The sequence below is a fragment of the Bombina bombina genome, chromosome 9, assembly GCF_027579735.1.
Source record: "Bombina bombina isolate aBomBom1 chromosome 9, aBomBom1.pri, whole genome shotgun sequence".
NCBI lineage: Eukaryota > Metazoa > Chordata > Amphibia > Anura > Bombinatoridae > Bombina > Bombina bombina.
The window spans coordinates 42,969,959-42,984,782 of record NC_069507.1 but is presented as its reverse complement, the minus strand read 5'-3'; the positions used below and the strand labels follow the sequence as shown (position 1 = coordinate 42,984,782).

Below are 14,824 nucleotides of genomic sequence, written 5' to 3'. Positions count from 1 at the left end.
CATTTCAAAAGTTTTGATGCTTATCTGACATTTCAGGGAATACCCTATTTACACAAATTCTACACAGTTATCTGGAATATGAATCTCTGCTGTCTGATACTGAACATAAAGCATATTTATATATGCAGAAAGGTGTTTATCTTTTTTTTTTCTAAACTGCTTGCACATGAAAGATCACAAGGTTATTCTGATCAGCCTGAGCACTTATTTCATTTTTGCTGTTTTTATTACACAGCATTTGGTACAATTACATAACCTTGTGTACTGCAAACAGATGGCGTGTTTGCAAGGACTTTGCATGTCATTGTGCATATGGTGTGATACGCTGATGTATCCTTAGAGGCGCAGCAAAACACCTGCAAGGTTTAATAATGTATGTTAACCCCATACTGGCTTCAGGTTTCTTGCCTTTAGATGCAATACATTTAGTTTTTGGGGTGTCAATAGGAATAGACTGTAACTGTAAATTGAAACGTCATCTCTTTATATCATTACATTTTTTTCAAACAGTTTGTGCGTTTGATTCAAAAGGCATAGCACTAAATTTCCCATAAAACACTGGGGGGGGGGGGTAAAATAAAACATTACAATATGCATTCATTATATGATTTACTTTAAAATGCACCTGTATTATTCCGCTTCCTCCAGAAAGACTAATGACTTAATCACACTTAAAGAGACATGAAATCCAATTTTTTTCTTTTATGATTCATATAGAACATACAGTTTTAAATAGCTTTCCAATTTACTTTTATTATCAATTTTGCTTCATTCTCTTAGTATCCTTTATTGAAGACGCAGCAATGCACTACTGGGAGCTAGCTAAACACATTGGTAAGCTAATGACAGGAGGCATATGTGTGCACCCACCAATTAGCAGCTAACTGCCTGCTCCTGAGACTAACTAGGTAGAAAATTAGATAATAGAAGTAAATTAAAAAGTTGTGTAAAATTGGATGTTCTATCTATATCATGAAAGAAAATTTGGGGGTTTCATGTTCTTTTAAGTATAATGAAAGTTACCTGAGCCTGCAATATTCTATACAGTGATTGGTTGGCTCAGATCACAAGCACATTTATTTCTGCTTCTCGTTGGCCGAAGCAAAGGAGACAAGTGACATGAATTCCAACCACTTCTTTAATTATGCTAAAATAAAAGTATATAATGAAAATAATTCCTTTGTAAACATACCTTTTGCGATGATCAGCTACCGGCGTGTAATATGAGTATGTAAATACAGCTTTAATTTCTCTATATATATATTATCCTTCAGAGGAGGATTGCCTGGTATTTTGAGGCTGGACTATTTAGCTGCAGGCAGACTGATATACTTCAGCAAAGTTCTCTGTGAAACTCACAATTGTGCTAAATGAGGCTTCTCGTAAGTGGTGACACGAAGAACAAACTGCTGCTGAGCTTGTTCCTGGTTGAGCACTTCTCTTGCTATATATATATATATATATATATATACATATATATATATATATATATATATATATATAGATAGATAGATAGATAGATAGATAGATAGATAGATAGATATAGATACTGTATATGTGTATTATTACCCTGGGGAAAGTCTCCCTAAAGGATGATGGAAACCAGGTGGCAATTCTTTTTTCTATGTGCCCAGAAGGAAATGGCTGCACCTCACCAATGAGACTCACGGAAGGTCAACGCAATTGTTTGGGGTAGCTCTGTTCTTCTGTAGAGGGACTGTCCTTTATAGGTAGAATCAGACTGATTTATTGCAGGAAAGTTCTCTTCTGGGAAAGGCACAACTGGGCTAAAAGAAGCTGCTCCCATGTGGTGACCCGATGTATATGTATATGTATATATGTATCTTTAGACTGTAATCTCACAAGTCCATTTGGATAGATAGATAGATAGATAGATAGATAGATAGATAGATAGATAGATAGATAGATAGATAGAAAGAGGGCCCTGCCCTGGCGCAAATTTGTTTTGGGACCCTCTCAAGGTAACTCCATAATAAGTAATAAGCAACAGTAATAATGTACACACTTGAGAAATATATATATATATATATATATATATACACTGGCAGTGAGCATGTACAATTTTGTGAGTTTCTATACCCTGATGAGTACACTGCTCCATATAAATATGATGATTGTGTGTGCTGTGCTGTAAAATGATGGAATATCTATACACTACTAGTGAACGCATTGCACTGTATAATGATGATGAGTATCTATACACCGATAATGATCCCATTGGCACATGCCTATATATACAAAGAGCGGCTGCTTTGGGTCCCCAGCACTTGGGCCCTGGTACTACTGCACAAATGGTAGTTCCTCACTTGGGAGAAACCTAAGGACACGTAAGGATAGATTTCTGCCACCTCTTTATCAGCACTGTGAGTTGTATTTTACTTTAGAAAGGTTGCATGTGTAATTTCTGAATTTCAAATTTGTTTTCATACCTACTGGATTATAATTACATAACATTAAAGGGACACTGAACCCAATTTTTTTCTTTTGTAATTCAGAAAGAGCATGCAATTTTAAGCAACTTTCTAATTTACTCCTATTATCAATTTTTCTTCGTTCTCTTGCTATCATTATTTGAAAAAGAAGGCATCTAAGCTTTTTTTGGTTTCAGTACTCTGGACAGCACTTTTTTATTGGTGGATGAATTTATCCACCAATCAGCAAGGACAACCCAGGTTGTTCACCAAAAATGGGCCGGCATCTAAACTTACATTCTTCCATTTCAAATAAAGATACCAAGAGAATGAAGAACATTTGATAATAGGAGTAAATTAGAAAGTTGCTTAAAATGTCATGCTCAATCTGAATCACGAAATAAAAATTTTGGGTACAGTGTCCCTTTAAGTGGAATAAAGTTTTCTATTTAATAATTTATTCATTCTTGCTTTAGTAAGTACAGGATTATTGGAAATAAAATTCTAAAACTTTTCTTTCATTGTTACAGTGCCAGAGGGGCTTGTAGACCCCAACCTCTCCGGAGAAGCTTCTGAGTCTAACGTAGATACTCTAACATACCACTTGCAATGTCTCAGACTTTCCACAGAAGAAAATGAAGATGAGAAAGTTCTCCACAGCCTTGATGAGGTTTTGCAAGCCCTTAATGAAGACAGTTAAGTATTATATACTTTTTCATAGATCTAACAGTATCAATGTGTCCAATTTCCAGATGTTTAGTTTAGAAGCTATGACAGATAAAAATCCTGACAATCCCAACACTAGGCATAAAAATTGTAATCTTCAAAATTAAAAATATTATTTTAAAGTTTGGTATGTGCAAAATTTGTTATCTGGAGATTTGTTTGTCAAACAAATTCTAAATATGGCATTTGGCTATTTTCAGCACCGGAAATATTATTGCTAAAGTACAACACACATAGGCCAGTGGAGCAGTATATAAGTTGAAAGTAAAAAGTTTTCACTCACTCGCTAAGCTGACAAGTGTAAAAAGCCATACTTCGAATATTACATGTGTTAAAGTTTTCCCCCATAGAAGTCAATGGAGCAAACCCGATCTCATATTCTCAAGTGCGCTAACCTGACATTAAAATATGAATATTTCGCATTCCAATTTTCTTCACCTAGAAGAATATGTTCTATTTATTCAGAAATACATTTTTCTATACATATATAAGTGATGGTATTTTGGTGATATATATATATATATATATACACCTATATATAAATATATATATATATATATATATAATGTAGACCCCAACCTCATTGCTAGAATGATTATCGCGTCCTCAGAGCTCTTATAATCTGGCCCATAGTATGCAAACCTGTGCAAAGCCTTGTTGTCTGAAGACCCAAGCAAGGATTGGTTCCTCCAAATAAGGGAAATGGTCAGGAGTTTGACTATTAAAAACAGTTGCAGCAAAAATATGTTAATTTGTTAGAAAACAATTGGTTGTTATTCTATAGCAACCAAAATGTCTTGTAATTTCACAGTGTTTACTGCCCCTTTAAGATTACTCTTCAGAATGAAATATTAGCAGATTTAAACGTCCTTCTGTTTCTGCTGACACAATCTGTGTCTATGTGTGTCCCATGCTTCTCAGGAAACAGTCTATCTCATCAATGTAAACAATATATAGCATATCTGCCTGACATCATACAAAGTGCCATCTCAGTAGGAATGAAAAACTAGACAAAAAGAAAAACTCACTGGAACCACAGATAGATCAAACACTGGTGTGCACTACAATTTGCATGCTATTATTTATTTGACAATTACACTTCAGCCTCTATACAGTCCCCCAAATACATCTTCCAGCTCTGTAGGCATTAACTAATGTATTTTAGTCAAACCTATTCCAGAAATCCTGCCTGAGTTACATTGCAGATGACATGCATTTCAGGTCAGCTGCTTTTCCCCCCAGATGTCCCTAGGATGTTAACTGAAGGCATTCTCTTAACACAGACACTTTAAGTTTTGGATGCAGAGAGTGCAGGGATTAACCTTCCAAACTGAGCTAGCGATTTCAGCATGTGATATAAAACAAACAGCAGAAAGATGTTGCTTTTCTTTTGCCTGTATTTGTTATAAGATAATGTATTAGTCTCTTATGGATCTCTGTATAATCAAAAATAGAATCCCACCTGCAAATGTTAAACGTTGAAAGGCCTCTTAAAGGGATAGTCTACACCATAATTAGTGATGTCGCAAATCTAAAAATTTGGGTCAGCGAACGCAAACTTCCCCAAAAGTTCACGAACCGGGCGAACCGCCATTGACTTCAATGAGCAGGCGAATTTTAAAACCCACAGGGACTCTTTCTGGCCACAATAGTGATGGAAAAGTTGTTTCAAGGGGACTAACACCTGGACTGTGGCATGCCGGAGGGGGATCCATGGCAAAACTCCCATGGAAAATTACATAGTTCATGCAGAGTCTGGTTTTAATCCATAAAGGGCATAAATTACCTAACATTCCTAAATTGTTTGGAATAACGTGCTTTAAAACATCAGGTATGATGTTGTATCGATCAGGTAGTGTAAGGGTTACGCCCGCTTCACAGTGACAGACCAAACTCCCGCAGCGGGTACAACATCATCATCGTCACACCGTACGTCCATGTATGTAATGCTGCCTGACTGAGACATATCCCTGTTATCTACATCCTCTGGCAATAATGGTTGCGCATTACTCATTTCTTCCAACTGATGTGTAAATAACTCCTCTGACAGATCAAGTGAAGCGGCTGTGGTGCTAGTGTTGGTGGTGGCGGCAGGCGGGCGAGTGGTAACTTGAGAGGTGCCCGAAGCTAAGCTGGAGGAGGATGGTGCGTCAAGTTTCCGAGCGGAAGCTGTAGAAGATTGGGTGTCCTGTGTTAGCCGGTCAACTATGTCCTCAGAAATGTTCGAGTTCGGGGTACGTGGCCTCTGAACACTGGGCATTATTCTAGGGCCAAAGGCAATCACAGCACCACGAACACGACGGCCCCTGCGGGGTGACCTGCCTCTGCCTGTAATTTTTTTTTCAATTGGTGGTACTATGCGTGCAAGCGACTGTGACAACAGATATGAGTAGCACTGTGCACTGGCAGAAGTTGGCAGAGTAGACGCTGTAGGCCTGACACACATGCTTGCAGACAACTAACTGCTATTCAATCTATTACAGTCAAAGTTGTATTTTTTTTTTTTTAAATGTACACTACTGTTACACCAGATATGAGTTGCACTGGTGTGACACTGTGCCCTGGCAGGCACTGAAACGCACACGTGTGAAGGAAACTGACTGCTATTATTTAACACAGTCAAAAAAGTGTTGTTTTTTTTAAATCTACACTACTGTTACACCAGATATGAGTTGCACTGGGGTGACACTGTGCCCTGGCAGGCAGGCACTGAAACGCACACGTGTGAAGGAAACTGACTGCTATTATTTAACACAGTCAAAAAAGTGTTGTTTTTTTAAATCTACACTACTGTTACACCAGATATGAGATGCACTGGGGTGACACTGTGCCCTGGCAGGCAGGCACTGAAACGCACACGCGTGAAGGAAACTGACTGCTATTATTTAACACAGTCAAAAAAGTGTTTGTTTGTTTGTTTTTTAAATCTACACTACTGTTACACCAGATATGAGTTGCACTGGGGTGACACTGTGCCCTGGCAGGCAGGCACTGAAACGCACACGTGTGAAGGAAACTGACTGCTATTATTTAACACAGTCAAAAAAGTTTTTTTTTTTTTTTAAATGTACACTACTGTTACACCAGATATGAGTTGTACTGGGGTGACACTGTGCCCTGGCAGGCAGGCAGGCACTGAAACGCACACGTGTGAAGGAAACTGACTGCTATTATTTAACACAGTCAAAAAAGTGTTGTTTTTTTAAATCTACACTACTATTACACCAGATATGAGATGTACTGGGGTGACACTGTGCCCTGGCAGGCAGGCACTGAAACGCACACGTGTGAAGGAAACTGACTGCTATTATTTAACACAGTGAAAAAAGTGTTGTTGTTTTTTAAATCTACACTACTGTTACACCAGATATGAGTTGCACTGGGGTGACACTGTGCCCTGGCAGGCAGGCCCTGAAACGCACACGGGTGAAGGAAACTGACTGCTATTATTTAACACAGTCAAAAAAGTGTTGTTTTTTTTAAATCTACACTACTATTACACCAGATAGGAGTGGTGGCACTGGGCAAGTGGGCACAGTATACGCTGTGAGCCTGACACACACGCTGGCAGGCAGGCAACTGCAATTAGATTACACAGGGGAAAAAAAAAAAAAGCAGACTGATGTTCTAGCCCTAAAAAGGGCTTTTTGGGGTGCTGTCCTTACAGCAGAGATCAGATGAGTCCTTCAGGACTTTAGTGGACACTGAATACACTAGCCTAGCTATCAATTTCCCTATTAAATCAGCAGCAGCTACACTGTCCCTTCTCTCACTAAGAATGCAGCTTCCAAATGAATCTAAAATGGATGCTGTCCAGGAGGTGGGAGGGTCTGGGAGGGAGTGTCTGCCGCTGATTGGCTGTAATGTGTCTGCTGACTGTGAGGTAAAGGGTCAAAGTTTACTCAATGATGAAGAATAGGGGGCGGATCGAACATCACATATGTTCGCCCGCCACGGCGAACACGAACATGCTATGTTCGCCGGGAACTATTCGCCGGCTAACTATTCGCGACATCACTATTCACTAACCATAATATTTATTGTTTTAAAAGATAGATAATCCCTTTATTACCCATTCCCTAGTTTTGCATAAACACAGTTATATTAATACACTTTTTATCTTTGCCTTGTATCTAAGCCTCTGCAAACTGCCCCTTTGTTTTAGTTCTTTTGACAGACTTGCAGTTTAGCCAATCAGTGCTGGCTCCTAGGAACTCTACGTGCGTGAGCACAGTGTTATCTATATGAAACACATGAACTAACACCCTCTAGTGGTGAAAAACTGTAAAAATGCCCTGAGCTAAGAGGCGGCCTTCAAGGGTTTAGAAATTAGCATATGAACATCCTAGATCAGGCATGTCCAAAGTCCGGCCCGCGGGCCAATTGCGGCACGAGTACCGGACTGATATGGCCCCACAGATAATTTTACAAATATACATTATACGGCCCCCCAGTGAGTCCCCGACCGCCGCTCAGTTAAGTCCCAAACTGCCTTGAGTAGTGTTATTTCTGTCTCAGTGCACAGCAATCGGCCATTATCCGTCCTCTGACGTCACACGCCACAGGAAGCTCAGCCGTACTGAGCCACAAGAGTACTCCTCCACCATCTTGCTGATCTCTACAGAGTTTTTTTTGTTAAATCCTGTCGAACAGTGATTCCTACAAGGTAACCTCTTAAATAACTTTTGCTGCACTATAATTACTGCCATTATCGTAACCTTGTGAAGTGAATAAGAACTGTCTTTAACGTAACCCTGTGAAGAGAACTTTCATATGCTTTAAGACAGTATTACGATATCAACATCTGACAAGCATTTAATTCCATTGTACAGCATATAACTGTAATGTACTTTACAATGTTCCTGACATATTTCAGCTTCCTGTTTTTTTATATTAAAGGCAGAGTGATTTAACACCTGTTTAGATTTGTCATCCAAGTCACAAAATGTAAAAGTATGCCGTTTTCAATAAACTTTGCATAAAATAGCTAATTTGCATTTATTTTAAAATGGTTCAAAGAATGTCAGGCAAAATGGTCGGCCCTCGCACATGTTCACTTCATGAAATCTGGCACTCTTCCAAAAAAGTTTGGACACCCCTGTCCTAGATTTAGCTTTCAACTAAGAATACCAAGAAAACAAAGCAAAATTGGTGATAGAAGTAAATTGGAAAATTGTTTAAAATTTTGTCCGCTTTTCCTGTAATTCCATTCTGACATTGTGAGCTTTTCAGTTCCTGTTAGAAACGGAAGTGCAAAACACTTTTATATTCTACACAGCCATTGGCTGCACACTCTAGTGACCTATTTATCTCTGTCCCTAATTGGCCACAGCAGAGAAGGTAACCTAGGTTACAACATGGCAGCTCCCATTGTTTTATAGACACTAAAACTTTACACTTATTTTGTCAATATTTAACCCCTTCAGTGCTAACAACGGCTCTGAGCCGTCGCAAATTGTCCCAGTCAGGTGCTAACGACGGCTCAGAGCCGTCACTAACACTCACCCAGCTTGAGGGCAATCTGGGGGCTCCCACCTACTCCCACCCCAGCGATCTGGCCTGTATAGTGACAGACATCGCCAGGGCTTGATGTTTCGTGTGGTGATGTCACGCGCAATGTCGTGATGATGTCACCGTGCAACTTTAGTTAAAGTTTAATCAGCCAATAGGATTGAGCTTTCATTCTATTGGCTAATTGGAACAGCCAATAGAATAAGAGCTCAATCCTATTGGCTGATTGGATCAGCCAATAGGATGAAAGCTCAATCCTATTGGCTGATTGCAACAGCCAATAGGATTTTTTCCCCTTTAATTCCTACTGGCTGATAGAAATCTTTCAGCCAATAGGAATGTAAGGGACGCCATCTTGAATAACATCATTTAAAGGGAACCTTCAGTTTACGCTGATGACCGTAAGAAAAGGTTGCTCTGCGCCGGATGTCTTGAAGATGGACCCGCTCCACGCCGGATGGATGAAGATAGAAGATGTCATCTGGATGAAGACTTCTTCTCGCTTGGATGAGGACTTCGCCGGCTGGATGAAGATTGAAGAGGCTGCCTGGATGAAGACTTCTTGCCGCTTGGATGAGGACTTTGCCGGCTGGAGGAGGATGGATGCCCTGACTTCGATAACTGTAAGTGGATCATCGGCGGTTAGTGTTAGGTTTTTTAATGTTTTTTTGGGTGTTTTTTTTTAAGGTTAGGGTTTTGGGCAATTCGTAAAAGAGCTAAATGCCCTTTTAAGGGCAATGCCCATCCAAATGCCCTTTTCAGGGCAATGCTTAGCTTAGGTTTATTTAGATAGGTTTTTATTTGGGGGATTTGGTTGGGTGGGTGGTGGGTTTTACTGTTGGGGGGTTGTTTGTATTTTTTATTGCAATATAAAAGAGCTGATTTCTTTGGGGCAATGCCCCGCAAAAGGCCCTTTTAAGGGCCATTGGCAGTTTAGTGTAGGCGGGGGGGGGGTTATTTTGGGGGGGCTTTTTTATTTTCATAGGGCTATTAGATTAGGATTAAATCGTTTTTATTTTTGATAATTTCGTTTTTTATTTTTTGTAATTTAGTGCTTATTTTTTGTAAGATAGTAAAATGTATTTTATTAATTTCATTTATTTCATTTTATTGTAATGTTAGGTGTTAGTGTAAGACAGGTTAGGTTTTATTTTACAGGTAACTTTGTATTTATTTTAACTATGTAGCTAGTAAATAGGTAATAACTATTTACTAACTAGTCTACCTAGTAAAGATAAATACAAATTTAGCTGTGAAATTAGGGGTTAATAACTGTAATGTAAATGGCGGCGATGTCAGGGGCAGCAGATTAGGGGTTAATAACTGTAATGTAAGTGGCGGCGATGTTAGGGGTAGCAGATTAGGGGTTAATAACTGTAATGTAAGTGGCGGCGATGTTAGGGGCAGCAGATTAGGGGTTAATAACTGTAATGTAGGTGGCAGCGATGTTAGGGGCAGCAGATTAGGGGTTAATAACTGTAATGTAAGTGGCAGCGATGTTAGGGGCAGCAGATTAGGGGTTATTAACTGTAATGTAAGTGGCGGTGATGTTAGGGGCAGTAGATTAGAGGTTAATAACATTATGTAGGTGGCGGCGATGTTAGGGGCAGCAGATTAGGGGTTAATAACATTATGTAGGTGGCGGCGATGTTAGGGGCAGCAGATTAGGGTTGTTTATATGTGGGGTTTATGTTAGGGTGTTAGGTTTAAACGTAACCTTTTCTTTCCCCATAGACATCAATGGGGCTGCGTTACGGAGCTTTTGTTTCCGCGATCGCAGGTGTTAGGCTTTTTTTTTGCTGGCTCTCCCTATTGATGTCTATGGGGAAATCATGCACGAGCACGTCAAAGCAGCGCTTGATTTCGGTGCGGTATGGAGCTCAATGCCACCATATAGTCCGCACAAGCCTGCTTTCTTAAAACCTGTAATAGCAGCGATATAGGGAGGTGAAATAACGCCGCTTTTGTGGCGGTCGTTAAAATCCCTATAGCGCTCAAAACTCGTAATCTGGCTGTATGTGTTTAACTCTAGAAAAGAGATTAAACGCATGGGTAAAATGCCACTTGGGAGCTGTAGTGAGCCAATCAGAAGTGGCAATTTTATAGCTATCAATCACTACTAGGGGCCAATTAAACAAAACTGAAATGATCATCAAACAAATAAGATTTTATCAGAATAACCCTTTAAGGAATGTTTATATTTAATCCATTACTGCTAAAGGTCATACTAGTTTGGTTTTGATTTGTTATTAAAACTGTTGGCTAACGTGATAGCTTTTGGTAATTACATACTCAGTTTAACTTCATTAAAGAAGGTTTTGCATATATTTTACTGCCATTTCCTTCTGACAAGCCAGTTAATGTTATGTTAAAAAAATGTGCGATTTGTCCAGTTGGCATGACAACAAGATTGCTCCTTAAAAGGTGGTATGGATTTTGTATGTGCCCAGCAGTTTTGACAGCTCCTTAAATAATAAGAAAAAAATTACAGATTGTGTTTTTGTAGAACGATATCTCTCTGGCACACAGTTCATTTGCTTCTGACATAGGATTTCAGTCATTATTTGATGTATAAAGTAAGTGGAATATTACTGCAGTTAATCAATTATATAATTTGTTTGCATATATATCTCATAAATAAAAGACCATGAGGATTGTGGTGATTCACTAAAAATATAAGTCTTACCTTAGATTAAGCTGCAAAAAGCCTCCTGCAACTTTTCTATATCATGCAGCAGGAATGGTAAAAATACATTTTAAAATTAATATTGTTTCTGGACACTTTGAAATAGCTGCAAAGCTCAGCCCACTGATGAAATCACAATCTGGGCTGCATATGGCATCCAATCACAAAAGGCTCACTGGTTGGATACAACAGACTGTCAATGCTATTCAGCAGAGTGCCTAGATGCAGCCCAGATCGTGATGTCATCAGTGGGCAGAGATTGGCAGCCATTTCAAAGTGGCCAGAAACAATATTCATTTTAAAATAACTTTTTTACTGTTCCTGCTGTATAATTTAGAAAGGGTGCAGGAGGTTATTTGCAGCTTAATCTAAGGTAAGACTTTAAGATGACTAAGGTGTAGACTATCGCTTTAAGGATCTTTGTATAACAAAAATGCTATACATTTAAGGGGACATCCTACAGCAGTAATAAAATGCCCTAATGTTTTACAATATTTTATTATTGCATAAATGCTTGCAAGTAACTAGAGATGTGCACTTGATTGATCACCCGATACACCAAATAAATAATGTTGGCTAAAATGAACAAAGAATGAAAGATTGTTTGGCAAAACTGTTTTTTTATTCATTTGTGCCGTTTGACCCCAAAAAAGGTGTTGGACGGTGGTCGGACGGAGTTAGATTGCTTGGTTAATCAGCTCCTTAGTGTGCAATAATGTAAAGGGGGTGTGACCATTCATGTGCCCATAGCCCCTGTCCAATCCTGCCATAGTATTACTATGATTTATGTAAGGCACAGCCGATCAGGCACTAAATGTTGGATTTTTGTCATATAGGCTTATCCAATCAAGCCTTAAAGTAGCATAGGGAGGTAGGCGAGACATTTTTAATCACTTTGACTAGTTCTATTGGAACATGCAGCTCTGTGAGTTCTGTGCCTCTGAGCTAGTCATTGGCCTCTATTTAACAAAGTCTGGCGGACCTGATCAGACAGTGCGGATCAGGTCCGCCAGACCTCGCTGAATACGGAGAGCAATACGCTCTCCGTATTCAGCATTGCACCAGCAGCTCACAAGAGCTGCTGGTGCAATGCCGCCCCCTGCAGACTCGCGGCCAATGGGCCGCCAGCATGGAGGTGTTAATCAACCCAATCGTACTCGGTCGGGTTGATTTCTGGCGATGTCTGTCCGTCTGCTCAGAGCAGGCGGACAGGGTTATGGAGCAGCGGTCTTTGTGACCGCTGCTTCACAACTGCTGTTTCTGGCGAGTCTGAAGACTCGCCAGAAACACGGGCCGTCAAGCTCCTTTCGGAGCTTGATAGATAGGCCCCATTGACTCAAATTCAGAGAGTTGTATGTTCTGTTAACATTGAAAGATAGGTTCTTTTAATTGTTCGAATCCCATAGTTAATATTGTCTACATTTGATGTTCCCATTGGAAATAACGGTAACAAATCTAAATCTAATAATCATCTGAAACGAATACCCACATGGACGAAATTAGGCACATTTGGAAAAATCTGAAACAAAGTTTTCAGACGAAACAAATTTTTCGCCCGTGCACATGTCTACCTGTAACTATGTGTTTAACCGCTGCAAAACATAAAGTTAATCTCACCTATCAGGTTTGCTGCAGAACAGTCAACTACATATGATTGGAAGCTACGCACGTACACTGGTCAGCTCCTCACCTGTGTCCTGCACAGAAGGTTTAATGCATTGTTGACAGCTGAGTGGACTTTAAATGGACATTGAACACTTCTTTCTTTTGTGTAAAACATGTTCTTGTCCCATAACAGCTGGTTTAGGAAATCTGTACCAGTTTGAAAACAGATGCGGCACATTTTTCTGTTTAACCTCTCTAGTTAGTGCGAGACATTTTTTCATTGTTACAACTTTAGCTCTTTGCGGGGGTTAACCACAAAGTTATATGTAAACAATAGTTCAGTAATAAAAGGTAATAACACGTAAGAGCATTTTCTCTTTGCACTTAAACATATTATTTCTGTTGTTACAACACATACATCACATTTTTGGGCTAACGTTCTGAACATTTTGGCATTGTCTTCTACAGTGACTAATGTATTTGTCGTGTTGCTAATTTGTTAGGATACAATGTGCACTGCTGTAATTTCTGTCTTTCCAACAGTTCAGAGATCAGCCAAGCTACTCACAGACTGTGAAGTGCTCTCAGCCTTAGACAGACTTCTGAAAACCACTCCAGCCTCCGCAGAACGAGTTGCGCACGTGCTGGCAGAGCTAGCCAAGAATGGTAAGCCCTGATCTTCTGCCTGCTTCAGCAACACTGGCATTAAAGGGACATTAAACCCAACAGTTTTCTCTCATGATTCAGATAGAGCAAGCAATTTTTAACAACTTTCTAATTTAATTTTATTACCAATTTTTCTTTGTTTACTTGGTATCTTATTTTGAAAAACAGGGATGTATGCTTAGGAGCCTGCCCATTTCTATAGCACTCTATGGCAGCAGTTTTGTAAGAATGTTATCCATTTTCAAGAGCATTAGAGGGCAGCACTATTTCCTGCCATGTACTGCTCTAGATGCCTACTTAGGTATCTCTTCAACAAAGAATATTATGGGAACAAAGCAAATTTGATCATAGAAGTGAATTGGAAACTTTTTTAAATTGTATGTTCTGTCTGAATCACAAAAGAAAATATTCATATCCCTTATTTCCTCACATAACAGACTTCTTTGGGGGTGCCCAGTAAAAATATTGTCAGATAACAGTCAGGTGCTAAGACAGACAGCTCTGTGCTATACTATTTCAATTAAACTTTAGCATAAAAGACTTTACACATATATATATACATACATAGACAAAGCACTGAAGGGGACTGCACTCTCATATCAGACCGGGTATCCTGTGACCCTGCAACATGCTCAGCCCTGGGTGCTCACGGGCACTCACAGGAAGCTGTGCTGTTCCCAGAGTCACAGGCAGTTAACCCCAGACAGCTCTGGCTGCAAGAACCATAGGGAAAATTACAAAACAAATTAATACAACACACAGATAAAGTCCAGCACTCACTTACAAGCTCTCAGCTAAGAATTAAAAGCAAAAATGGAAAGGTTAGTCACCGCATCTGGCCAAATAGGACAAGCCTAGGTACCACATCAAGGTCCTTTCCAATACCTGGGACCCTAAAACAGCCACACAATGCAAGCTCTCAAATCCAAACAAACTGGGAACAAGGGAAGGGTGCACAGGCATATGTAATCACCCTAGACATATACAAAACACGGAAGGGGACTGGACTCTCATACCGGACCGGGTACACATCCAATGACCCTGCAACATGCTCAGCCCTGGGTGCTCACGGCACTCACAGGAAGCTGTGCTGTCCCCAGAGTCACAGGTAGTTAACCCCAGACAGGTCTGGGTGTAAAAACCATAGGAAAAATTACAAAACAAATTAATACAACACACAGAGAAATTCCAGCACTCA

The 14,824-nt window shown here is 39.7% G+C and overlaps 1 protein-coding gene across 1 annotated transcript in view; it reads left to right on the top strand.

Annotated features, from left to right (window-relative positions):
* The first annotated feature begins 2,245 nt into the window (after positions 1–2,245).
* LOC128640376 (rap1 GTPase-GDP dissociation stimulator 1-like) overlaps positions 2,246–14,824 on the top strand; it is a 148,498-nt gene continuing 135,919 nt past the window's right edge. The window contains exons 1-3 of the mRNA XM_053692871.1: positions 2,246–2,384; positions 2,963–3,127; positions 13,504–13,626. Of these exons, the coding sequence (XP_053548846.1) occupies positions 2,246–2,384; positions 2,963–3,127; positions 13,504–13,626 (427 nt within the window). The remainder of the gene's footprint in view (positions 2,385–2,962; positions 3,128–13,503; positions 13,627–14,824) is intronic.